The following is a 26,395-nucleotide window of genomic DNA, read 5'->3' as shown; positions in this document are numbered from 1 at the left end:
GGATGAACATCCAGACAAAGATACATAAGGTGAGGTCTGGAAGGGTCCCACATACGCAGGCTTCTGTCCCTGTGGAGTTGGGGTGTGCCACCCTCCCGGCACATGGATGTGTCCACCAACGCAGAAGCTCTCTGAACCCCGTACTGTTGGGATTTTTTTTTAACTTTTTTTTAAGTTTACTTATTTATTTTGGGAAAGACAGAGGCAGTGTGAGCAGCAGAGGGGCAGAGAGAGAGAGAGAGAGAGAGAGAGAGAGAGAATCCCAAGCAGGCTCCGCACTGTTAGTGCAGAGCCCGACACAGGGCTCGAATTCACAAAAACTGTGAGATCATGACCTGAGCCAAAATTGAGAGTCGGACACCTAGCAGACTGAGCCACCCAAGCGCCCCCTGTTGGGACTCTCAGGAGGCTTCATCACTCAGGTGTGATCAATCATTAACTCCATGCCCAGCCCCCCTCCCCAGTCTGGGGAATAGGGGTGGGACTGAAAGTTCCAAGCTTAGGATCACGGTTTGGTCTCCTGGTGAGCAGCCCCTACATGGGGTGCACCAAGAGTCCCCTGATTAAATCAAAGGCGCTCTTATCACCCAGGAAATTCCCAGGGACTGACAAGCTCTGAGTCGGGAAATGGGGCCAAAGACCACATGTTAGAGCAGTAAGATGCTGCTAGTGTTCTTGTCACTTAGGAAATGACAAGTGTCTTCTGAGCTGTGTGCCGGGAGCCCCGGGGCGGACATATGTCCTGTCTTATCATTTCCCCGTGGCCCAGGGGGAAAGGTGGATATTAAATAAGTAAAGGGAGAATGAGAAACAGAAACAGAAGGAAGAACATTTTTAAAAGGACAAAATGCGGAAATGGGAAGTTGGGACGCTTCTGGCACAAGAGACCTGGGACAGGGGTCCCCAGTGTGACCTGGCTCAGTGCTGGCTGGGCACATGAGGGAAGCCCGTGGCCCATCTGAAAACCACGGCCCTGCGAGGACACAAGGAGAGAAGACAGATGCTGGAGAGCTGGTCTGTGCCTTCCTGAGCATGAGGACGCAGACGGGTCGTGCTGGTGGCGGGATGTCGGCACCCATGTCGGCACAGGAAAGGGAAGCTTCAGCGCAGTCCTATCTGGTCCCTCTCTTGAGCGCAGGGTCCGCGAACCGAGCCTCAGGGCCACGGGATGCTCCCACCTGCTCCCAGCTGTCGCCGTTTCTGCCAAACCAATGCACCTAAGGTAACCAGCCCGTTAGCCAAACAGCCTACGCTGTGACCACGGCTCACATCCCCAATTCTCTGTAGTCCCCCATTTTTGAAATGGGGGTCATAGGGGCGCCCAGTTTACTCATTTAAGCATCTGACTCTTGGTTTCGGCTCAGGTCATGATCTCGTGGTTCATGGGTTCGAGCCCCACATCAGGCTTCTGCACTAACAGCGCAGATTCTCTTGGGATTCTCCCTCTCCCTCTCCCTCTGCCCCTCCCCTGCTCTCCCTCTCTCAAAAATAAATAAATAAACATCTAAAAAAATAAGATGGCAGTAATAGCACTTGCCGTATGGGTGTTTGTTATCAAAGTGATAATATCAGGAGAAGGTGATGTAGAAGCAATGGTCATCTAACTCACCCTGCTGACAGATACTATTTCAATGGCACCTTGTATGTGGGACACAGTAGCCAACAGATGCCCATGTCCCTTGTCCTTGGTGCTGGGTGTCCCCTTCCTCAGAACCCCAACCCTGAGCACTGTGCCTCATAGCTCTCGTGGGCTCCACAAATGTTAATTTAAAAAATATTTATGAAATGTACGGGGCTCCTGGGTGGCTCAGTCGGTTGAGCGAATGACTTCGGTTCAGATCATGATCTCATGGTTCATGGGTTCGAGCCCCGCATCAGACTCTGTGCTGACAGCTTAGAGCCTGGAGCCTGCTTCAGATTCTGTGTCTCCCTCTCTCTCTCTGCCCCTCCCCTGCTCATGTTCGGTCTCTCTCTCTGTCAAAAATGATAAACATTAAGAAAAGATTTATGCAATTTATTGAAGTATTTTTCCTTCCACGTCTAGAAGATGAAGTCGCTGAAAAGCTATTTAAGCAAAACCATCCCGTAAACAGTACAGTTGTCAGAAGGCGTGCTCTCACACCACCTCTACAGTAAGCACACCCTCATTTTACAGTTTTTTCACATAAAAGAAAAAAAGAGAGAAATATCGCCTGTCAGATCCGATCCAAAAGCTCTGAGCTGTGCCAGTCTCTTTCCCCTTGCATAGGATTTCCAGCACTGCCTTGTGACAGGGGGACCACAGATGGGCCTCCCCAAAGGGACCGGAGGTGAGCAGTCACCTGCCCCCCATGGGGCATGTGCAGCTTCCAGGACAGACAGGCAGTAAACGCTTTTATTTGCCACACTGTAGCTGTATTTTCATTTTAGGACTAAATTAGGGCATTTCCTTGCACAATACACAAACATAACAAACAGCACCAGCACTGTTCCCTAGATCCTCCTGGGACTGATTTACCAACCGCTGAGGTGTGGCTGGTTTTTAAATCAGAAGGCTGTTTACTGGCTGGACTGACAGCAAAGGGAGAGTGCTCTGTGCTAGAAAACTCAAGAGCACACAGGTTTCTAGAGATCACTGCTGATCTTGCGCCTCACCCCACACTCATTTGGAAAAAACTTGGGGTAGCAGTGTCTGTATATTTAATGATCAGAACTGGAATTATTGGTTTACTGAATCCATTTAGTTTAAGAAAACTGTGAGGCTTCATACAGAGGATTCCTTTTCCCATTCAAGTAAACATCATTCCAGCTTAATTTTATGATTGCTGGGGCAAAATTCCCTCTATTATTTGGGCCTTTGTCTATGCAGAATGTAAAATCACAGAAGTCTTCCTGGCGAGTTTAAAAAAAATCTGTTTTATTTTTTATGGCATGAAATTAAGTCATTTAAAGTAAAGAGCAGGGGCTTCTGGCTGGCTCCATTGGTGGAACGGGGTGACTCTTGATCTTGGGGTTGTGAGTTTGAGCCCTGTGTTGGGTGTACAGATAATTTAAAATTAAATTTAAAAAATAATAAAGATCAATATGGCATGAAACATTGTTTACAAAGATACATTCTTTTTTGAAACATTTTTTTAATATTTATTTTAGAGAGAGAGAGAGAGAGAGAGAGAGACAGAGCAGGGGAGAGGGAGACACAGAATCTGAAACAGGCTCCAGGCTCTGAGCTGTTAGCACAGAGCCCGATGCGGGGCTCGAACTCATGGACCGTGAGATCATGACCTGAGCTGATGTCAGATGCTTAACTGACTGAGCCATCCAGGCACCCCCCAAAATAATACGTTCTTAACATGGGTAATATAGTATTTGGAAAACCAGGCTGGATACAGTTGAAGGTATATTTCCTATTTTGTTTGTTTTTTTTAATTCTCTGCCATCATTTCTATCATGTACATTATAAGAATTTAACTGGGGCAGGGGGTGGTTCCTGGATGGCTCGGTCGGTTAAGCGTCCAAGTTTGGCTCAGGTCATGATCTCACGGCTTGTGGGTTCGGGCTCTGTGCTGACAGCTCGGAGCCTGGAGCTTGCTTTGAATTTTGTGTCCCTTCCTTGCTCTGCCCTTCCCTTACTCATGCTGTTCTCTCTCCCTCTCTCTCTCTCTAAGGATAAATAAACATTAAAAAAAAATTTTTTAAAGAATTTTAACTAGGATCTGGTAAAATTCATCTTGAGACAAACTTGCAGGATTATTGCTTAAGGTCAGTGTTGACATACCCCATCTTTACCATATGAGAATGAAGGGAAAGCCCAAGCCTGGGGAGTGGAGCCAGGAGCTAGAAGGGGGAAGGGGCCCCTCCGCACCATTACAGGAAGGAGTGTCAATTATAGCGAACCCCCCCCCAAGAGCCCACAGCAAGACATCAGTTACAGGCTCCAACAGGGAAAGGTCTAGATCCCAACTGCTACAAGAAATGTACCGCCCTTGCAAATCTTCCTGGAGAAAACTTACAGCCCAGAAGCCCTGCTTTTCTCTAATAGTCGGTCTTTGAAAACAAACTCTCCCAATTTCCTCCTTTTTCTCCACAAAAGAGCATTCTTCTCCTTTCTGCTATTCCTGTGAATAAACCCATTTTTTGGTTGTTGTTGGTAAAAAAAAAAAAAAAACAAAAAAAACCTCACTTCTAAGGATTCACAACCGGTGCTACTGATGAGATTATGAAGTGGGATTCGTGAGCCAACGGCTAAGCAAGAATTCTTGAGACATTTTTGATGCAAAAAGGTGACTTTATTACAGCACAGACGCAGGACCCACGGGCAGAGAGAGCTGCGCTGGGGTTGTGAGGGCAGGCGGATTACAGACTTTTAAGTTAGTGGAGGGAGGAGGGTAAGACTTAAAGTCTGTCTCTGAGGAATCGGAAGCAAGGCTTCCAGGACCTCGAGGGGCTGGTGCCGTGAAGATAAGGTTACTTCCGGTCTTTAACGATACAAAAACATTAAGGCACTGGGGGCGCCGTGCATTCCTCCAGGAAGGTGACCTTCCGCACGCATCAGGTGTCTGGGAAGGTGACCCTCCGCATGTGTCACGTCCGGCAGTGGGCGGTGAGCCGTGAGGCTTCATTGAAGCTGCATTTCTCTTGCCTGTGTTTCCCTCCTCACTGCCATCTGAGCCAGGAGGGGGGTTATAAACTGCCCTACTCCAGAGAGGTATAAATTTAAGTGATAATATTATTTAATGTTGAAAGGTCACTGGCCACCCTAACAAGTTTTTTATAAATAAACTAAGGGTTTTCTTTTTTTTTTTTTTTTTTTTTTTTTTTTTAATTTTTTTTAACGTTTTATTTATTTTTGAGACAGAGAGAGACAGAGCATGAACGGGGGAGGGGCAGAGAGAGAGGGAGACACAGAATCGGAAGCAGGCTCCAGGCTCTGAGCCACCAGCCCAGAGCCCGATGCGGGGCTCGAACCCACAGACCGTGAGATCATGACCTGAGCTGAAGTCGGACGCTTAACCGACTGAGCCACCCAGGCGCCCCTAAGGGTTTTCTTTTTAATGTTTTAAATTATTTAAGGTTTATTTTTGAGGGAGAGACAGAGAGAAAGCACAAGCAGGGGAGGGGCAGAGACAGGAGAGGATCTTTTTGTTTTAAAACAATTGGAAATAGGTGTCACAAAATTCTTTCAAAATGTGAATCCTCAGAAACACTTCTCATTCTTGAGGATTGAGGACTCCAGAGTCACAAAAAGATCACCCTGGGGCTTGACCCTAGACCAGCCCATCCAGGGACTGACAAAAGATCCCACCTCTCCATGGGGGTGACCAGAACCAGATCCGGGTACACCCCTTCCCCCCCACCCCCCCCCACCGCCCCCACCTGCAGTCATGGCCCTGGACCCCGCCCCCTCGGGACGTTGACCTCCGCCTTACCGCCCTCCCCACCAACCCCTCCCTCCCCCGCCTTCCCCTAGGGTGTAACCCTGAGTGAGACTGGGAGCCGCCTCTCTGGCGGACCTGACCCGATCCCTCCTCCCCGGTGTGACCTCATCTGACATCCGGGACCCCGCCTCCGCCGGGGGCGTGACCCCGAGAGAGACCCCAGGACCTGTCTCTCAAAGAGACCTGACCCGGACCCCGCCTCCCCGGGGGTGTGATCCCGAGAGTGACGCGAGAACCGGCCTCCCTCGGGGACATGACCCTGGATCTCCGCCTCCCCCGCAGACCTGATTCGGACCCCGCCTCCCCAGTGTATGTGACCTGAAGTGAGACCCGAGACCCAGCTCTCCCAGACCCTGACCCCAAACCCTGCCTAACCCGGGGATGTGACTTGGAGTGACACCGGGACCTATCTCTCCCAGAGACCTGACCCAGACCCCGCCTCTCCCAGGGTGCGAGCCGGAGTGTGACCCCTAACCCTCCTCTCTCTCAGACCTGACCCCAAACCCTGCCTATCCTGGGGGTGTGACCCCGACCCCGCCTCTCCCGTAGACTTGACCCGGGGATCCTGGATCCCCGCCTCTCCCGTAGACTTGACCCGGACCCCGCCTCCCCGGGGATGTGACCCCGAGTGACACCCGGGACCTCCCTCTCCCGCAGACTTGACCCAGACCCCGCCTCCCACGTGGGTGCGACCCCGAGCGTGACGCGAGACCCCGCCTCCCAGGGCACGTCACCCGGGATCCCCGCCTCCCCCGGGGCGGGCCGGACGGCGGAACCAATGAGCGCGCGGCGGCGTTTCCGGCGGGACGCTTAGGAGGAGACTCGAGTCCGCGACCGACGGACGCCCCGCGCGGGCCCGCGTCCCGCCATGAAGTTTCGGGCCAAGATCGTGGACACGGCCTGTCTGAACCACTTCACACGTGAGCGGGGGCCGGGCCTGCCGCGGGGCGTAGAGAAGAGCGCGGGCCGGAAGGAGGCAGTGCGCGCGCCGGGGGGCGAATGGGGAGGGGCGCGGGCCGCGGGACGACCGGGTGGGGGTGGTGCGGGGCTGTAATGGAGGCCGTGGGCCCGTGGGAGGGGCGGCGGCGCGGGGGTGGGGGACAGGGGTGCGCGAGCGGGGATGGTGGGCGGGAGGCCGCGGGAGGGGGTACGGGAGAGGGGGAGCGGGGATGGGGGCGGGGACCACGGAAGGGGTGGTGGCGCGGGGGTGGGGGGACAGAGGTAGGGTGACGCGGGTGGAGGGCGTGGGCCCGCGCGGGAGGGGTGGAGGTACGGAGACAGGGATGTGGGCCACGGGAGGATGGGGGGACAGAGGTGGAGGGAAAGGGATGGGGGTCGAGGGGCGCGGGGATGGGGGGCGTGGGGATGGGAACCCGCGGGAAGGGGGGGGACGAGGATGTGGGCTCGCGGGAGGATTAAGGGATGGGGATTAGGGGGCTTGGAGCCAAAGGGGCGGGACACCCCTCTTCCCCTCCCCCCCCCCCCGCAGGATGGGGCCATGGGAGTGGATGGGGCTTCTCTTCGGGAAGGATTGGGTGAACGGACCTGGGTGGGGACAGGCAGGCATGAGAGCAGGTGCCAAGGATTGTTTACAGAACTTGATTTCCATCCCGGAGTTTTTTATCTTAAACCTGCTGCTGTCCTGGATGGACAGTGTGTCCAGCACAGACATCCCTTCTGGTCGGGCTGCACTGGCCCTTGGCCCTGCGCTGCAGGCCTGGGGGGCCCCATTGCAGGCTGAGCCAGTGAATGCCTCACTGGGCTCCAGTTAACCTCCCCGCAGCCTTCCTTCTTCATTCCGTCACTCCTGGTATGAGGGTTATTGGGGGCCAGTGTGACTGACCGTGTTAAAACCCCTTTCAGTGGGTTATTTTTCCACCAGCAGTTTCACCATGTTCAGGGGGTTGTCTAAGCTCAGTTGTCCTGGTAATTCCTTGCTTTAACCCCCTGCTGCAGGCGTCAGCAACATGATCGCCAAGCTCGCCAAAACCTGTACCCTCCGCATCAGCCCGGATAAGCTGAACTTCATCCTCTCCGACAAAGTGGCCAACGGAGGCGTGAGCATGTGGTGTGAGCTGGAACAGGTGAGCAGAAGGTTCTGGAAGCCTGTGGACCGCACCCAAAGGCCACTGCAAAGGGACAGAGCCCCCTGTTTTCCTGCCCTTAGGAGAACTTCTTCAGTGAATTTCAGATGGAAGGTGTCTCCGCTGAAAACAACGAGATTTATTTAGAGCTGACGTCGGAAAATTTATCTCGAGCTTTGAAAACTGCCCAGAATGCCAGAGCCTTGAAGATCAAGCTGACTAATAAACACTTCCCCTGCCTCACGGTCTCCATAGAGCTGGTGAGTAGGAGGGAGTGCTCCAGGACTTCCCAGCAGGGCTAGAAGTGGCTACAAGTCCAGGCTTTCTAATAGCACGTGGAAAACTAGTTGGTTTTATTTTTATTTTTTTTAAAGTTTATTATTTTTATTTCATGTTTATTTATTTTTGAGAAAGACAGAGCATGAGTGGGGGAGGGGCAGAGAGAGAGGGAGAGACAGAATCCGAAGCAGGCTCCAGGCTTTGAGCTGTCAGCACAGAGCCCCTATACAGGGCTCGAACTCATGAACTGTGAGATCATGACCTGAGCCGAAGTCAGACATCCAACAGACTGAGCCACCCAGGCGCCCCTATTTATTTATTTTGAGAGAGACTGAGCGAGAGTCAGAGAGTGGTGGGGCGGGGGGGGGAGAGTGAAAGAACCCCAAGAATTTCATGACCTGAGCTGAAACCAGGAGTCAGATGCTTAACCGGCTGAGCCACCCAGGTGCCCCTAGTTGGTTTTATTAAAAGCAAAGATGTGCCCACAAATACTTGTTTTCTATTGGAGATTCCCTTGTGTATAAATAGTGCTGCAATCACACAGTACTCAGCTGGGACGCTGCCTCTGCCCTTGTGGGAACACTTCTGCCTCTGCTCCAGTCTGCGTGTCCCTGCATCTCTGTTCCTCTTAGAGGTGTGGTCCCTTCATCTAGAAATCATGGTTCTTATACATTTTCCCCTTTGAAGGGTTTTCCCTACCTCATCTGTAACCCCTTTAGGTGATCTCTTGGTCTCCCAGAATTGCTGTGTGTTCAGTGCTGCTCCCAGAAGAATCTGACACCTGCTGCCTCAGGACGTGTCCCCCTTCCCCCAGACTCACAGCTCACAGGACGACGTTCTCACGTCTTAATGTGTTGTTCAAAGCCATGTGTGCATGGCCCCACCTATGCCATCTTGGAGCCACATCGCCTACTCCCACTGTCTAAGTGGTTCCCCGGAGTGTCCCATTCTAGTCCAGCTCCCAAGCTTTGGGGACCCTGGGGCTCCTGCTTGGAATGTCCCCTTCTCACTCTCTGAAACCCCCTCTCCCGTTAGTGCCAGTCCAGTGCCGCTCCTCCCATCGGCAGCCTCCCCCCCCCCCCCCCGTGCTGTGTGTGCTGTGCCCCACTCTGGTGCGAGCGCTGTGCGCAGTTTGAAGTTCTTCCTGATAACGGATTCCTCACCTGTTCACTATGTTAGAGCCAATCAGAGTATTCCCCACCTCAGGACAAGCTTGTGTGTTTCCTCACTTGTTTAAGGAGAAACAGGATAGCGACGTGTGATGCTTTCTGTCTTAAAGCGCAGGCTAGGGGTGCCGGGGTGGCTCAGTAGGTTAAGCGTCCGAGTCTTGATTTTGGCTCAGGTCCTGATCTCACGGTTCATGAGTTGAAGCCCCACCTCAGGCTCTGCACTGACAGCGTGGGGCCTGCTTGGGATTCTCTCTCCCTCTGTCTCTGCCCCTTGCCCGCTCACACTCTCTCTCCTTCTCTCGCAAAATAAATGAATAAATATTGTAAATAATTAAAAATAAATAAATAAAAGGGCAGGATACGTCAATCTGTTGTTTCACGGAAGCCCCTGGACACGGATAAACATGGTTCTGTCCAGCAGTGTAGACGCTGCTGCATGCTGAGCTCACAAAGAACAGTCACGTTTCCTTCAGCAGACGGGTTGGCTTCTGCCTCACGGCTTCACATGTAGTGAGGGACAGGGTTCCCCTTGTCCCCATCTTCCCACCATGTTGTGGCACGGTCTGAAATGTTGTCTCTCGGAGAGGCCTTTCTTGCCCTCCGTCTGGGAACTTCCCCAAACATTCATCTGGTCACTGCTTCATTTTCCTCCAGGCTGTGACCAGTGTGTCACATGCAGCTCAGACAAGGTCGTGTTTGTTTTCTTGCTTCCTGACCCATCTGTGTCCCTGGAACATGGGGACCGTGCCTTACTCCTCACACTCCCGACTTCAACAGGGCTCAGCAGGACAGGCACCACACCGGAAGTACTTGTTTTATGGACTCGGGTGAAAGAGTCGAGAACATTCCACGTAGATGCGGGGTCGGCTTCTACTTATTCTTCAGTTACTCTGGTTTTTATACATTGACGTTATGAAAACATGTTCTCTCTCGGCAGTTATCAGTGTCGAACAGTAGCCGCATTGTGACACATGACATCCCCGTTAGGGTCATTCCTAGAAAATTGTGGAAGGATCTGCGAGAGCCTACAGTCCCAGACGCCGACGTGAGTGATGCCCATCCTCTGCTTGCAAACTAAATGGTGTGGTTTGAAGTCCCTGATTTTAGTTACGGTCTTGCCATATGTTTCATTTGAAGATTGTATGTACCTGGGAGGAAACGAGAGTCATTTTTAAAGGATTCTCCAGGGAAAAAATTGGAATGTTTGCCTTCCGTTGTTTATATAAAATACCTTTAGACCGTGCTGCTCATGGTAGAAACGCCACACGCTTCACACTCAGGACAGAGAATGTCCTGCTCAGTCGTAGTGCTTCCATAAGACTAACCTAGAGTAGTCCTTGGGGGCAAGGTCACTTCTGTCCGTTTCCCAGAACTCGAGTTTTCCTTGTCCCATAAGGACTGATGTCCAGGGTTCGTGTAAAAGCGAGGAGGAGGGGCTGTTCCGGGCGTGCTGCCAGGAGTCCCAGAGCCCCTGACAGTGAGCGTAGTGCCAGAGGGTCCCTTACATTTTGCTCACAATCAGAGCAAGAAGGAATTGTGAAAATATACCGCGTAGGCTATTTACTGGACTCTGGGAGGCCATCCACACCGACCGGGAGGAAGACCGCGCTGTCTCAGGCAATGTCGGGGGCCGGGTCTGAGGGTCTGAGCGCTGGGGCCCGACCCACCCGCAGTGTCTGTGAGGTGGCAGGTGGTCCTGCGGGCTGTGCTGAGTCCCGTCCCCTGGGCGTGCGCAGGTGCACTTCAGCGGGAGGGCTGCCCCCCAGGAACCGGGAGGACACCATGGGGACGTGGGCGCCTGGGCACGTACCGGTGCACGTCAGCGGGAGGGCCACCCCGTTGGAACCAGGTGGACGCCACGGGGACAAGGGCGCCAAGGTGTCCTGGAGGCAGGCGGGCGTCAGTAAGGTTGTAGGGTTGTTTTCTTTTCCTAATTTTGTTTTTTTTTTTAATTTTAATTTTTTAATGTTTATTTATTTTTGAGACAGAGAGAGACCGAGCACAAACGGGGGAGGGTCAGAGAGAGAGGGAGACACAGAATCCGAAGCAGGCTCCAGGCTCTGAGCTGTCGGCACAGAGCCCGACACGGGGCTCGAACCCACGAATCCCAAGATCATGACCTGAGCCGAAGTCAGACACTCAACCGACTGAGCCCACCAGGCGCCCCTCTTTTCCTAGTTTTAAAGGAGCTCTGTTCCCACAACTTGGAAACAGGATTTCAGAGCTTCTAAGCAACTGCACGTTTCCGACATAGGTGGTGAGCATCGTCCGTCCTTGGTTGCATTAATGGTTTTTCTCCTCCATTCTGCAGGTTAGCATCTATTTGCCAGTCTTGAAGACCATGAAGAGCATCGTGGAAAAAATGAAAAACATCAGCAATCACCTTGTAAGTGGTCACTTGTTTAGCGAAGAGCTTTCCCAGCATCTTGGAGGTGTCAGGCTCGGGCTGAGTGTCCTGGGAGGAAGCCTCACCCGGCAGAGGTGTGGGTGCATCCTCGCTCACCTGGTGGCGTCCCAGGGCGCAGGTCCCCCTGCCGAGGCGGGCTCGAGGACCCGGCCTGTGGTGGAGAGCCTGCAGTCTCAGATGCCCTGAGAAGCTGTTCTAGTGCTTTTCAGCCCCCTTCGTAGTGGGAGCCTTTGTGTTTGCCCTGACCCCTCGTAGTCGTGTTTATAGTGCGTCAGGGATGCTTTCAGCAGATTCTTGTGCCCCGGACAGAGCGTCACGTTTCGATTGATGTGTGTTTCTTTAACAAATCATTGGTATCAGCACAGCTGAGCGTCCCGTCCACGTACCACGTGTCTCGGCGAGCGCAGGTCCGAGCTGTCCCAGAACGCTGGTGTCCTGTGATGGCTTTCACGTCGAGCCAGTCGTCAGGCTGGGGGCCGCCTCTGCGGCAAGTCCAGGCACCTGCAGAGAGGCTCAGGGAGGCCCACAGGGAAAAGCAGGGCAATTAATCCAAGGATCTGGTTGTTTGTTCTTTCGGTCCCATGGAAATGAGTCAGCAAAGTCGCTGAGACAGACCGAGTCATCGGAGGTGTTTTTCTCTTCTCTGGAATGTTTAAAAACAAAAAGTTTGTGGCGCGGCCACTGCAGTCTGGAATACTCGGTGGAAAGTCACAGTGGCCAAGTGCATAGTGAGCATGACTAGATGACCAGAATTCTGCATCTGAAGGTCGTGGCAAGAGAATGAGGGAAGAGAGGGCGCTAGCACTCTCGCATCCCTGTCCTGGAGGCGCTAGGAGGCCCTTGCTGAGACTCACAGCCTTGTCCCCACCTCCTTCAGTGGGGGATGCAGCCGTGGGGTGGTGCGTGTGGGACCCATGTAGGAGCAGGGAAGACATGTGCGGGGGCCAGGAGTCCCTGCCATCTGCAGGTGCCACCTCAGACTCCAGCCCCTGAGGGCTTGTCAGCCCACCTGAGCTTCCGGTTCAGGATGGGAGGTGTGTGTGTGCTGGGGTCTGACATGGTTCTGCCTGCGCCCATGGTGGGAGCTGTGTCCTGCTATGTGTCACCTGTTAGCTTACGAGCCACTTAGAGCTATGTACATCAGCTTAATGGTGACAGCAGGTGGAACAGTGTCGTGACCTGGTGGCAAAGGGGAGTCCTCGGGGCCACACAGATCTGGGCCCCCTCCTGGCCACTCTACCCAGCCTATGGGCCCTGTCCTGGGTGTACCCGAAGTGGGCAGGATCGCGCACCTTCACGGGGGCTTTGCGACTTTCCACAGATGGAGAGGTAGGTACCTTATGTTCAGTGCTCAGTACATTGAGTCAGCGCTGCAGAGTGGTAGGTAATTACCATTGAGAAGATCACTGGAAGAAGCAAGATCCCATCTAGACCCTTAAGAGACAGAGGATGTTGGTGAGGGCAGCGTTCTGGTGAGTTCCAGAGTAGACGTAAGCGGCCAGGTGTCAGAGACCCGTCGTTTGTCAGTTCCCTCCCTGGGTAGTGGCAGAACGGTGGCCGTGCACCAGACACTGGCTGTGCTCAGGGGACGTAGAGCTAATCGTGTGATGTCTCAGATTTCTGGATTCAGAAGAAAGTGGAAGAGAGCGTTAAAGGCTGAAGTGAATCCGGAACCACCGTGAGCTGCTTTCCTGAATTAAGTCTATATAAAACCACTGTTTTTCAAAAGCAGCGAGAGTTTACAGATTATTGTGTGTTGTTTTAATCCCATAGTATTTCCAGATTCTATGGGAGTGCGCTTAGAAATACAACGGTGTATTTCTGGGTTCACCAATAAAGTTGACAAGAAACACTTAACGTTTGAAGGCATGATTCCGATATTATGCAACCGTGAAGTTGGAGGACTGTTTTCTACTTAATGTTAAAAGCCTCAGGGGTGCCTGGCTGGCTCTGTCATGGAGCATGTGACTCTCGATCTCATGGTCATGAGTTCCAGCCCCACGTTGGGTGTAGAGATTACTTAAAACTATAACCTTAAAAAAAAAAAAAAAATGCCAGGGTGCCTGGGTGGCTCAGTCGGTTAAGCATCTGACTTCCGCTCAGGTCATGATCTCGTGGCTCGTGAGTTCAAGCCCCCCATCGGGCTCTGTGCTGACAGCTCAGAGCCTGGAGCCTACCTCGGATTCTGGGTCTTCCCCTCTCTGCCCCTCCCCACTCGTACTCTGTCTCTCTCTCTCTCAAAAATAAATAAACATTAAAAAACATATTTTAAGTAATAATAAAAAAACCCTCAGAAATACTAGCTCAGTCAAGTTCAGAAAGGTTTTGGTTTTGTTTCTAGAATGAGAAATGCTCGGAGTTCACCGGTGTCAAGGAATATGAATGAGGGGTACTAAGCTGCTCACTCAGTGTAGGTAGACGTAGCTGCCTCCAGCGTGCAGGCAGGGCACCTCCACCATCCTAGGTCCCCCGCTGCCCCTTTGTCTTTCCACTGCCTCACACGCCGTCCTGTACTGGTGGGTGAACAAGATGTTGACCTGCAAACTGCCACACGGGCTCCCCAAGACCTGCTGGGCGTTAGAAGTGGGCAGATGCGGACTTGGGAAGAGAAATCAGATCAGATCAGTGAAACTGGAAGCTGTTCGGTGGCACAGATCTTACTATGAACATCACTGGTAGATCCTGTCCCGTTAAAAAAACCCCAGGGTTGGTGTGGAGGGTGGAGCTTGGAAGTAATGTTGTCTGACCCTCAGAAGCCTCACAGGCCGGAGAGAGGCCCCCGGGATGGGAGGGTGGGAGGTGGGTCCTGGGGTGGTGTGCTGCCCCTCACAGGCAGGGGAGAGGCTGGGATGGGGGGGTAGGAGGCAGGGGGGTGGGGGTGGGGTGGCCGGCACCCTGTGTGCTGGGCGTGCGGAGGGGCACCAGCGACTGGACGCTGCAACGTCTCCAGACCTTTCTGAACTTGGAAATCTCCCCTGCCAACCTCCGCACCTGGTTTTTAAATAGAGGGTCACATTCCCACGAATTCTCAAGGTTTTGTGGTTATGCTGCATTTGTAGCTATGACCCAGGGTGCGGCCAGCTGAAAACAGGGCAGTTGGCCAGCTTCTAATTTCCTTGGTCCCTTCCCGTGTGTAGTAGTTGTCAGAGCAGAGCGTGGTTCTACGGTCTCTGCCCGTAGGCGGTGGGGATGCAGGTTGTACTGCACAGGGACGGTGAAGGGCTCACAGTCCTGTAGAGCGGCAGTCTATCTGGTCACTTGGGAAGGACTAGTGGGGGCAGCACCGGTTAGTCTCTAGGTGCACGGGGTCCGGTGCGGCCCCTCCAGTGTCTCCCTGTGAGCGGGGGGCTCTAATGATGGGGGAGAGGCCTGGGGAGGGACTGGGGGCTTTTCCATCCCCTCAGAAGCCACCATGGGCTGTTTGGGGCCAGTTTCCCTCAAGGCGCGGGCAGCGTCCCCGGAGGTGGCCCCTCTTCTGGCTCTCCTTTTGGACGACGTGGACTTCCTCGTGTTTTACCTGTGGTTCTCTTCAGGGCGTGTGGTCTCTCTGTTGCTCCATAATTCCTGTTTTTCATCTGTCCGTCCATCTCATTTCCTCTTACTGCACTCTCTGGGCCCACCTGTGCCTTCCTGGTCTCCTTCCCTCTGCGATCCTCGATCCTCTCATCTCATCCGCTCCCACTCTATGCCTGCATGAGGTCTGGTCACCTCCCAGCTCCCCCGACTCTTGACTCAGGCTCTTTTTTCTCATCTGTCCCCTTGATGAGCCAGACCTAATCCCTTACACTTCGCGTCCACTCTGTAGCACCTGCGGGCTCCAGATGCCCTCTGGCCAGGGGTTTCTCTCTCTCTCTCCCCCTCATCCCCCTGCCACAAGATCTCCATTTGGACCCTGACCACAGACCTTTCAGGAGTTCTCTTAGAGCGTGGATTTACATTGTAGCCGTGGGAGCGGACCAGATGATTTCTCGCTCCAGAACTCCGCGTTCTCAGTCCTGTTGTGGCCACAGCTTGTCACAGCACGCTGCCGCCCTCCTGCGTGCCATAGCAGCCCTCCCCGCATCACCTCTCCCTCTTTCTCCTTCTCTCCTGTAAGCCCCACACCCCTGTTTCGCTCACCTTGAACATTTGCTCCCGGGGTTTCTTCTCAGCACAGGCTCTTCCTGCGGCCTCCCCCGCCCCTTGCCCCATGTGCCCTGGCAGCCCCCCCCACCCCCCACGGCTTCCAGGCCTCCACTCAGGGGCCCCCTCTGGGCATTTCTGAGCTCCCTGTGTCACTGGTGCTGGGTGGGTCTTGGTGCCGTCATGGGGTGGCCTTGTCACCTGGTTTCATGGAAGCTGATGTCTTCTTTCCCCCTTTACCCCTTTTGTTTTGCTTTGCTTTTTTAAGACTGTAAAATACTCAATTTGCAGATCATTGAAGCAAACCTAAATGGAGAATTGAACTTGAAAATAGAAACGGAGCTAGTGTGCGTTACAACCCACTTTAAGGATCTCGGGAACCCTCCGTCAGGTGAGTTTTCTGGCGGGTTGTGTTTTGCCTTTAATACGTTGTTTCAGGTGCACAGTTGCTGAGATCTCTGCCTGGAAAACGGGTGGAATTTGGCTGCCCGAGTTTCACGCTCGGGGAGAGAATAGACAGCCGAGGCCAGAGCAGGGAAGGTCGGCCTCCTGGGCCTGAGGGCGGTGCCTGCCCCTTGGTCCCCCGGAGCCCTGGCGGCTCTTCAGTGCCCGTCTGCCCGCTTCTCACCTGGGGCGGCATCACAAGGTGGAGAAGGTCTCCTCCCTCCTGCGTACGTCCCAAGTGTTTATGAAATCAGATTAACAGATAGATGCCTTCCTCACCTGACAGATTTTTCCTCCCTACATGGCGACAGAGACCGTGGGACCAGTTCAATAGCAGGGGACAATGGGGTCCCTGACTGGGTGGTCTGTGCCTGCAGGGCTCGAGGCCTGGATGACACACTCGGCAGGTGGTGCCGCGGTCGCGAGGCAGGGTCCCGGGGACGTGCGCCAGTCGTGTGAAACCGGCTCAGCTCTGCGCAGCCTCCCTCCCGAACATAGGATGGGCCACCACTTTTACAGTCCGGATCTATCACCACAAGTTGGCTTGTCGATGACCCGTCGTGGCATAGCGTAGCGAGGGGTTTTCACTTGGTGGCGAAGGGCGTACGTTCCTGCCAAGGGAAATCCGCGTGATGCAGGCTTTGCTAATCGTTGTGCGGGGGGACTGAGCTTGGTGACACTGGCTTTCTTTAGTTTGATAAATTGCACAGAGGGTCTGGTCTTTGGTGTTTGCCGGAGTTGCAAGGACCTTTTCTCTCGTTTCATTCCACTTTAGAACAGGCAGTCTCGTATTAGCGCCTGACAGTCCCGCTCCTCCGTGTATGTCAGGGGACTGACACATGCGTTTTCTTCCACTGCCGTGGGGACAGCAGGTCAGATTTCGTGTCACTGTAAGTGAAGATTCTCTGGAAATCTGCCACGTAGTTTAAAGAGAAGGACTTGATAAATGCTCGCTTAGCGTCTGGCAGCGTCTCCAGGCTCCAAGAGCCAGCAGTCACGTGGATCATTGATCTAAACAGGCAGCTTGCCGCCTCCGGGCTCCCCCGACCCCCGAGCTGTGCGTGTCGTTTCAGCCTCTGAAGACGCGTCTCAGGATAGAAACCCGGAGCAGATGGCCGAGGTGCGCATCGATATCCGGAGGCTCCTGCAGTTCCTCGCCGGACAGCAAGTGAACCCGACAAAGGCCGTGTGCAGTGAGTGCACGTTCAGGTCGCCTGCAGGGGGTGGGGGGGCGGGTCTCGCATCTGTGCACTCTCCTAAGTGCAGAACAGCTCGGTCACATGGGCCCGTTTCCCAGGGCAGTTTTCCCGGATTCAGCAGCACCTGGAGATTCTGATCCGGGGCCCTGCAGCCACGCTGGCTCGGCTGCCTCGCCCAGCCACCATGCATGGGTCTGCGCCTAAGGAGAAGCTTCTGGAGGACGGCTGCTGGTCGTCCAGGCTGCTGTGTTAATCTGGCCCGACAGCCTGACCCCACTGGACTTAGACTTAAGGTCCCCTCGTATGCCTTTATTTCCCCTCTGTGTCTAAACCTGAGCGGTTCCTCCTCCACTCCCGTTTCTCCCGTTTCTCCCGTTTCTCCCGTTTCTCCCGTTTCTCCTCGACTGCTGACTTTTCCTGCTGGCCCCGTGACTGTGGTGGGTCCTGTCTGTCTTCCTCGGCCATACACCTGCCTCTCGGCTCTCGCCATTTATTGGCCACACGTGAGGGAGGGCTTATTCGCCCTGAACTTTTCGAGGCTCTTTCTGTCTCCTTGTCACTCTGACCACAGCAAGTGGAAGGGAGCTACACCTTTTGTGGAAGAACCGTCAGGCTGCATGTGCAGCACCAGTGGGCGGAGCCGGGGACGGCCGCCAGATCGCCCGCACCCAGGACAAGGAATAGAAGATGCTAGGTGGCTGTGCCAAGGAATGCCAGCCCTCCAAGAGAGACAGGAAGCGAAGCAGATCACGGGTGGGCAGTTAGCGCGTCAGGAAGGCACTGGAAGGGGTGAGGGGGTGTGAGGGGGTGTGTGGAGGACAGAGGGCCGGGGCGAGGGAGGGAGCTGGCGCAGCTGGGCCTTAGGGCGGGTGCTGGTGTCCGCCTGCACCGAATGCTGAGAACCCTTGGCCTGGCCTGGCGCACGTTCATGATGCTGAGGGCGGTGGCTGTGTCTCAGCGCAGGGTCCTCACAGACTCCAGACAGCTCTCCCACCTGCTGCCAGGCTCCTGACCGCTGCCAGGTGGCGCGACCGCGGTCCTGGCTAGCGGTCCAGGTGGTACCTGGGTCCCGCAGCCCGACCCCGTGCAGCGCGGCGGCATTGGCCCTGCGCATGCCCTCGCCCTCGCCCTCATGGCCCGCCCAGGACAGAGAGCTTGTCTGTTCTAGGTGAGGCAGCCGTCTGAACTGCCTGTGCCTTGGGGAAGGTGACTTGGAGTCCCCAGAAGTGGCAGATTGTGACAAAGCAAAATTGGATTGCTCCTACCCTTTCCTTAGTCCCTCAGCCCTGCGTCTGTGCCTGTAGTTCCGTCTGTGCCTGTAGTTTCCGCCTCCGTGGTGGCGTCCCCCAGGTCCGCTTCTCCACCGTCCCGCCTCCAGGGCATGCTGGCTGCCCTTTGTTCTCAGTCTCCAGCTGCCGCGGCTCCTGGAGGGTGTTCCTGCTGGTGCCGTGCCCCTTCCCGGCCTCCATCCCCTGGGACTGCTCCCTCCTTGGCTTGGCACTTGCGGCCGGCCCACCCTGACAGACTTCATCCAGCCCCAGCCCTGCTTGCCTCTGAGGCCCGCAGTGCGGCCTGCCCTTGGCTCCCGGGCACAGTCCTGCCCCTGCCCCCTCAGTGGCTGTGGGCCTGGCCGCTGCCCTCACTCCTGTGCTCACTGCTGTGGAGTCGAGCAGAGTGATGAGCTCCACCCTCTGGGCTTGTGCACCTGCCATCGCGCAGCGCGGCGCCTGACCCAGGCCCCTCCTGCGCTCCGGCCTGCGCTGCAGCCTGTCCCCCGTGGTCTGCGGGCCACCGTGCTCGGCCTTCTCACCTCACTTAGCTTGCTCGTGGGTGGCAGACACGTTTTCTTAGAAGGACACTGATTTGGCAAATGAGGGCCTCTCACCAGAGTCCTTGGCCTCGTCTCCCTGGCTGTGGGTGGTCACGTCGCGGGGAGTGGAGCCGCAGGGAGGCCGGGCTCCAGGAGAGGGGCCCCTGCGTGCGAGCGCTGGCTGCGGCCTTGTGGTGACAGGTCTTCTTCTCTCCCCAGACATCGTGAGCAACAAGATCGTCCATTTTGATTTGCTCCACGAGGACGTCTCCCTGCAGTACTTCATCCCCGCCTTCTCGTAGGCCGCGTCCGGCCCCCTCTTCCCTCGGTTCCGTGCTGGTGGGAACTGGAGCTTGCGGAGCACAGTTGGATAAACACACTACTTCGTGTTGCTTCTTGTTCTCATGTCTGTTTTGTTAAGACGCGGCAAAGAAAAGGAAGAGTTTCTTTATGCAGGCTTCAGGTAGCCGAGGCTTCTAGGAGCTGCCCGACGACCCTGGCTCTGCTCCCCGGAGCCGGATGACGGGCGAGGGCGGCCCTCCCGCGGCCTTGGTTGCACAGAGCGTCACGGGGTCTGTGGGGGCTGTCTGGCTGCAGTGTGTGGAGCCTTAGCTGCCGGTCCTCCCAGGTTCCCGGGGCCATTGTCCGTCCTGGGTCACGATCCTCCCTGTTCCGCCTCCCCCTGACGTTCGGATCTTGTGTCCCTCGTGGTCCGCGGGCTGCCATGCTCGGCCTTCTGATGTTCTGGAAAGCACAGCCGCGTGTGTAGGGGAGGGACAGAGACCTCCAGTAGCCTGTGTTCAGGGCCGAGACCACGTCTCATCCCCCGGGGCCCGCCCCGTCACGTCCCACTGTGGCAGCCTCTCCTCTGCCCCGTGGATGGGGACATTGTGAACAGTGTCTTAACTCACGCGACAAAGCCGAGAAGTAAGGCAGTTGCTCCGAGGAAGAGGAACAAGTGGGAAATCTGCAACGTGGAAAGTTTCCTTCATGGCCTCTTCTGAGTACTCGGTGCCAGCTGGGTATTTGAGCGCCTCTTCCGCTGCTCGTCAGGTGAGTTCAGATGGGGCGGAACGTTTGTTCATGTCACCCTGAGTGAGCACATCTCTCTTCGGCTTGTAGCAAAGTTAATTCTAGCTGCAGCGTCAAACTTAGAAATCGTGATGTTCTGGGGCGCCTGGGTGGCGCAGTCGGTTAAGCGTCCGACTTCAGCCAGGTCACGATCTCGCGGTCCGTGAGTTCGAGCCCCGCGTCAGGCTCTGGGCTGATGGCTCGGAGCCTGGAGCCTGTTTCCGATTCTGTGTCTCCCTCTCTCTCTCTGCCCCTCCCCCGTTCATGCTCTGTCTCTCTCTGTCCCAAAAATAAATAAAAAACTTTGAAAAAAAAAAATTTAAAAAAAAAAAAAAAAAGAAATCGTGATGTTCAATGGGGCAGTGCCTGAAAATAGGTTACAAAAGCGGTTTGGCTCTGTTTTGTTTTTTTCTGTTTGTTTTGTTTTGGTTACAGAAAATGTATTCGTCACCAACCTGGAAAATTGTTTACTTTTGCTTATTTAAACGATTTTTAACGCATAACGAAGATAGAATGCTGTTTGTGAGTGTAAGTTAGCAGTAAAGTAGCACATCCTTCATCTGTCCGACATAGCAGGGCCCGTTCTCTGCCCCAGTGCGTAGCCCGCGTTTGGCATTCTGTTGTCCGGCGTCAGGTGACGTGGGCACAGCTGCTCAGACACCTGAGATTTTGCCGAGTGGGTTTCGTGACCTGCCCGGGGCCACACGGCTGGTGGCGGGGATGGGAGTGGCACCCAGGCCCCGGCGTCTGATAGGAAGCCCTCTCCTCCAGGCTCTGCCGTGCGGCCGGAATGATGAGTCCCACCTTTCAGAATCCGTGTTCACCAGTCATTTCCTGAGTCTGGGAGAGTGTCATCGTCTTAAATCTGCTGTAGGATAGCACGTTTACATGCAGTTTTTAAATGTCCTAAACCACATGTAATTTCTCTCTGGTTTGTACAGTGTTAGTTTAAGTAATGCTGGATTTTGATGGTTTTATGGGTGGCCCGAGTCTGTGCGGACTGGCCACGCAGCCTTCCCTGGGGGTCAGGACGGTGGGGTCTGTTTCTGATTCTCTGGAGGACTTGCGGCTTGGTGTTCCCCAGGGCCCGGCCTCAGGACCGGCCCCTCAGAGCCTTGAATGAGGATGGCTGTCCCTCCACCGCCAGGGAAGCTGGTGGAAACCGCAGACTTAGGGGAGCCCAGGGTGCCGCTTTATTGGGCAGTATACCAGGGTGAAAATCTGGTAGGTCGGGAATAGCGGTTTAGTCCGCTTAGAAACACGCACATAATTTGAAAGGTTAACTTCTTTCGGGACTGGCACCTGGGAGTGCTGAGGTGTCTCAGTTGTGTCCAGCACCCTGGAGATACCCCCTGCATGGCTGTTCTGTGCTCAGGCCCCCTCCTTCATGCCCCCGTCCCCTGTGCTGGCTCAGAGGTGTGCAGGAATACCCGACCTGGCAGCTCATGACTAACGTCCTTGCGGGTCCCTCCGGGCCTGGCACAGGACCCACTCCAGCGACCCTGGAACATGACCTCCACATTTTCCTGGGCTGGAACCATGGCTGTGCCCAGACAGGGAAGGTGTTGAATGGCATTCAGGTTGTCATAGGTGTGGCCAGATGGGCGGGGCTTCACTTTGAAGAGATAAGGTTGTATCCTTTTATGTGGATTCCAGTGGGGGGTCCGGGAGGAATCCTGAGCCCCTGGGGTGTCCTTGAGCCAGCAGGTAGGAGCTCTCTGTGGGGGACAAGGAGATACCTTAGCCAGCAGACAGTGCCTGCTGGGGTCGGGTTGAATATTTATTACGTGTGGAGCCTTCAAGGAGCCTTCAAAACAGCCATGTGCCCTTTCATCCACTACTTGTGCTTATAGGAATTGACACACGGATTATAATCAGAGGTGTTCTAACATTCTTGTACTGAAACAACATGAAATATCCTAAATACGAGTTTATGGGGGATTTGTTGAATCATCTGTGGTTCGACAGTATTTCCTACTCTAACAGCAACGTTGCAGAAGGAGCGCCCTGGCTGGCATGGTGTTTACGGTGCACCGTTTGTCACGGAAAGAAGCCCAGACACTCGTGTGTACTGTGTGACTCTGGTTCTGAGGACACGAGTGTCTATAGGGGAGAGAAGGGCTGGAAAACCTACACCAGCACCTACACCTGATCATTGCTGAATGTTTTACTTCGATCTTTGTAAACCAGGGTATTTTCTAGAACTCTTATGATGAGTTTTGTCACACAAAAAAATTATGTTTTAAAGGACTAGCAATAATATTTGTTACTTGAATGCAGTCCATAATCACCTGGCAACTAGAGTTTCCGGAACATCGGACTTTAGATTCTGCATTTCCACACATCCTTTCCTAAGCAGAAAGCTGAAGTCTCACTAGTCGTGTTGCAGGAAGGTCACAGCACGGCGTCCGCGTCCACAAGGTGCTCTGCATGGCAGCGTGATTGCCGCGTCTGTGGTGAGGGGTGCGGACAGTTGCCGGGGTCCAGGCTGGTGGGGCTTCTCAGGTCTGTGATGAGCGGAGACCCCTGGTAGCATGGGGCAGGGGGCCGCCTCCCTGAGCCCCACTGACCGTGACCTGCATGGGGAGAGCCCCTGTTCCCCTGGAGACCCGGGGAGATTTGGGGAGATGCTGACCCCAGTCCTGGGCAAGGCCTCTAGAGCTGAAGTGCAGCCATTGGGTGAAAACCTCACACGAGACTGGTCCTGGGGGGTCTGCTGCTGGTCAGCAGTTACCGCACACTGTGACCACAGCTCCTGGCGGAGGGTGACCAGCCCAGCGGAACACCATGGGGGGGGAACCCCAAGTCTGGTTTCCTGGGCGGGGTCCTCCCCTGCTGGCCGCGGCCACTCGGGCTGAGCCTCCCCTCCTGCTCTGTCCTCCCCTCTGCTCCTCCTCTTACTGGGGGCACGCTGCTCACCTTCCGCGCAGGGGCTCCGCCAGAGTCCGGGGCCTGCAGTCTTGTCACATCGAAGGGTAACACTCAGTGTGATTTCGGGGTGCTGGCTGGCTCATCTGTTCCTAGTGACACAGGGGACCTCCCTTCCTGTTGGACACGTCTGGGATGACCTGGAGTGGGTGGGTGGTGGCACTGCTCGGCTGTGCAAGGGCCCCACCTGCCTGAGGATTCCCGCCCCAGACTTGCATGGCCACAAACGAGTTTCCCATGCTGATTTGCTCTGTGCTTTTTGATGTCTCAGTTATCTGTACACGGTAGCTGTGTTTGGTGAGGATGGAGGGGGCCGCTACTCCAGATAAAGGGACAGAGGAGTGGGTGGCGCTGACACCAGTGACCGTACCCTGCTCACACATAACAACATGTATTTTGGACCCTAATAAATTCCCCCACCCCACGTGTTGCGCTTTTTAAATTGCTGCCTTGGAACAAGATACGTGCTAAAGTGGTTGTGTTAATTTACCGTTCATAACGTATTTTTTAAGAGAAAAATCAAAGTGATCCCTAAATCTTTAGTGCCGAATAATGACTTCTGTGACTTCTGTGTCCTGTCCGTGGAATTGTTCTGTGCCACTTTGCAGACGGAGAGGGAAAGAGGGGTGGAGGGGAGAGGGAGGGAGGGGGAAGGAGAGGGGAGGGAGGGAGAGAAGGAAGGAGTGGGAGAAGGAAGGAGAAGGAAGCAGAGAAGGGAAGAGGGAGGAGGAGAAGGGGGCGGGCGGCAGGAGGGGGCGGGGAGGAGAGAACAATTAGAAAACAGTCAGGCTATCAGGATGTCCGCCCTGCCAAGTGGCCAGGGTACCGAGGCATTCGAGATCAACTTGTTGAGGTGTGTGAAGAGTGATCTGTGGATGTTTAGTTTACTTTTGAAGGCCGTGGGGGAATTGGGAAGATTTTAGAGGGACAGGTGCTGTGTGCTCATTCAACAAGTATCTGAATGTGTAAGACAGTTGCTGTTTTAGTCGCAGGCATAGGGAATGTGGTTTTCCTACCTGGAAACCTGCTCGGAAAGTGTCCCGTGAGCGCCCTCTGCTGGCAACGCGAGGTGCCGGCTCTGTGTCCCCGTCCCCGTCGCACACTCTATTCAGGGCATCGCCTTGCTGGAGCTACGGTGGAGCCTCACGCAGGACTCACCCTCTGCCCTGCGCACGGTAGCAAGCACCGGGTGGGCCGCCCATCTGGGGGGGCTGGGAGTGAGTGGGTGAGACCCCCCAGCTCCACCCACCCCCCAGCTCGCTCGTGATTGGTCAGCTGTCAGGGTGTTAAGGGCCAGGCTCACTGCCCCTCTCAGGACAGGGGACGGCTGTCCTGCGTGCAGAGGTTAGGGCTGCGAGCGGAGGCCCCCTGGAAGCCGTCTGCATGGGACCTGGCTGGAGGGCGCTCGTCCGAGCCCTGCCCCTGCTCCTGCCCCTGCTGTCCTTGCCGCAGCCCATTCCTGGGAGCAGCCCAGAGGAAGGTAGGGTCCCCTTTACCAGGATCTTTGCCCTCCCCTCACGGCTGGAACTTAATTACCAAATTCCCCCCACGCACACTTTGGTGCTGAGTCGAGACGAGAACGTGGTTGGGGTGGGGCGGGTGCCGCGGAGGCCTGAGGTCGGAGCATCTCGAGATGGGCAGTGCGTGCCCGTCCGTGCGGGCCTCCAGGAGTGGAGCCCACGAAGGCGCGGTTTGCTCCATAAGAGGTGGGGTGCCGGGCGTTGCCATTGGTGCTGGCCTGCCAGGTGGGTGCCCGGCTAAGCTCCGTTCAGAGCGGGGAAACTGAGTCCTACGGTAACAGCAGGGCCCGGATCCGAACTGAGAGCAGGGAAAGGCCACCAGCCGTGAGGAACAGCATTCCCGAGGTGTTGGGCGCTCGGTGTGGTATGCAGGGTATGCGGGGCTGCCTGAGCGCTGGCGGTGGGGACCTCACGCAGTGCCACCGTCAAGCCACCGTGTGTGTCTTAGCTGCCCTGAGCCTTCCCTGGAACCGGCAGGCCTCAGTTAAGTCGAATGTTAGCTCAGAGGTAGCACCAAAACTGAGCACTGAATCCCAAATAGAATTTGTGGCTCCGAACAGTTCTGAGTAGGTGGCTTTTGTTCATCAGAACTTAGCGAATACAAAGGAGGGGTGGAGGCTGCATAGGGTGCTTTGCCTTCCGGAAGGTTCTCCCAGGGGTTTGGTCCTGGTGCAGGGAAGTTGTGCGGAGAAGCCTCCAGGACTGGTGGCGGACGTCCTGGCAGAGCCTCAGTGGCTCCTGCCGAGGGGCTTCCAGGGCCGTTTCTTAGAGAAAGCTGCTAACTGATTCCCTCTGGAGTGTCTGTACCCAGCACAGCTGAGAAGGCCCTGCAGAGAGCGCCACCCTCACCTCCAGGCGTCCTTCCGCCCTCACAAGTGACACGGTGGTGGCCCCTGTTCACCGGCCGCAGGGCTCCGAGCGCCCACAAATCCCATGTCTGACACTGTACCTTGAAACGTGGCTGATATGATGGAGACGCTAAATTTTACGTATTTAATTAAACTCAAGTAGCCCAGGCGGCTGCGGCTGGCCCAGGGGACAGCGCAGGGACCTTAGTCCTCTCCGTTCCTTATCACGTCCAGCATCTTGGGTTGGCTCTGACGCCTGGAGCTCCATCCCCGACCCCTGGGAAGAAAACGCCCGGCCCGGTCCCCTGCCCGCAGGAGCGGATGTTGGCTCACAGGGGTCCTCATATTTGACAGGAAGGTGTTAGCCCCAGGGCTCTGGAGAGGGACTGTTTGCCAACTCGGTGGGTATTTGCACACAGTTCACTTTAAAGCCTGTCACCAGTAAAGCCGGAAGGTACACATTTCCCCGTGGGGAAAGGACGAAGGGGGCCAGAGGCACTGGGGAGGGCCATGTGCAGGGCCTGTGTGCTGAGCCCACCAGGGGCGCCACGCCCTGTTTACTCACCTGCCCTGCTGGGCTGCAGGGCCCCAGCAATGTTCTAGAAATCACGGGATTCAGAGGAATTTGCCTAAGTCGAATGCGCAGCCTCCTCAGTCTTTCTCCAGGGACCCTCTCTCCCTCCCTACCCCCTCCCCTCCCCCCCCCCCCCCAAGGAGCTTCCCATGCTCCTGCAGCCTCCTCAGTCTTTCTCCCAGGACCCCCCTCCCCCAGCCTGGGAAGGAGCTTCTGGTGCCCCCAGCTGACACCACTGTCTTCTCCAGTGACGTGCACACCCATAAACAACCCCAGGCCACACAGAAGGGCGGTCTAGTTTTCTAGGTAAAACACAAAATAAGACAACCTTTTGTAAAATCCTTTATATTAAACTAAAATGTCAATGTAAAGAATTAAGGGAACTGACCGATAGTGAAAAAAGAGAGACGCTTATTGTGGGAGGACTCAGGCAGCCCTGGCGGCTGCAGAGGAGTCGGGGGAACGGCTGGGTGGCCCTAAGGGTCCTGTGTGGACTCCCAGTCAGTCCTTCTCTCCTCCCAAATGT

General features: G+C 55.2%; 2 protein-coding genes across 3 annotated transcripts in view; both read left to right on the top strand.

Moving 5' to 3' along the window:
- The first annotated feature begins 6,209 nt into the window (after window positions 1–6,209).
- On the top strand, window positions 6,210–19,320 carry HUS1 (HUS1 checkpoint clamp component). Of its 2 annotated transcripts, none has more exons than XM_042913634.1 (8): window positions 6,210–6,334; window positions 7,371–7,498; window positions 7,582–7,758; window positions 9,884–9,991; window positions 11,258–11,332; window positions 15,767–15,866; window positions 16,993–17,112; window positions 19,148–19,320. In XM_042913634.1, exons 1-8 carry the CDS (start codon window positions 6,283–6,285, stop codon window positions 19,228–19,230), a joined length of 843 nt encoding a protein of 280 aa, XP_042769568.1. In that variant the 5' UTR covers window positions 6,210–6,282; the 3' UTR covers window positions 19,231–19,320. The 2 variants fall into 2 exon arrangements, with proteins under 2 accessions (XP_042769568.1, XP_042769558.1); XM_042913624.1 differs by lacking the exon at window positions 6,210–6,334 and adding an exon at window positions 7,022–7,224.
- Window positions 19,321–19,414: 94 nt separating this feature from the next.
- The window catches only part of PKD1L1 (polycystin 1 like 1, transient receptor potential channel interacting), a 117,419-nt gene continuing 110,438 nt past the window's right edge, over window positions 19,415–26,395 (top strand). Inside the window, 1 exon segment of the mRNA XM_042913647.1 lies at window positions 19,415–19,981. Within this exon segment, the coding sequence (XP_042769581.1) occupies window positions 19,919–19,981 (63 nt within the window). The 5' untranslated portion in view covers window positions 19,415–19,918.

The sequence above is a fragment of the Panthera leo genome, chromosome A2, assembly GCF_018350215.1.
Source record: "Panthera leo isolate Ple1 chromosome A2, P.leo_Ple1_pat1.1, whole genome shotgun sequence".
In the NCBI taxonomy this organism is placed as follows: domain Eukaryota; kingdom Metazoa; phylum Chordata; class Mammalia; order Carnivora; family Felidae; genus Panthera; species Panthera leo.
This window is presented reverse-complemented; position numbering and strand designations above follow the sequence as displayed.

Bases quoted from the DNA above. Each gene is read 5' to 3' on its own strand.
- HUS1 (XM_042913624.1), top strand. From the start codon at position 7,164: ATGCCTCACTGGGCTCCAGTTAACCTCCCCGCAGCCTTCCTTCTTCAT. The intron at 7,759-9,883 runs GTGAGTAGGAGG...CTCTCTCGGCAG, and splicing joins TCACGGTCTCCATAGAGCTG to TTATCAGTGTCGAACAGTAG. The intron at 9,992-11,257 runs GTGAGTGATGCC...TCCATTCTGCAG, and splicing joins CTACAGTCCCAGACGCCGAC to GTTAGCATCTATTTGCCAGT.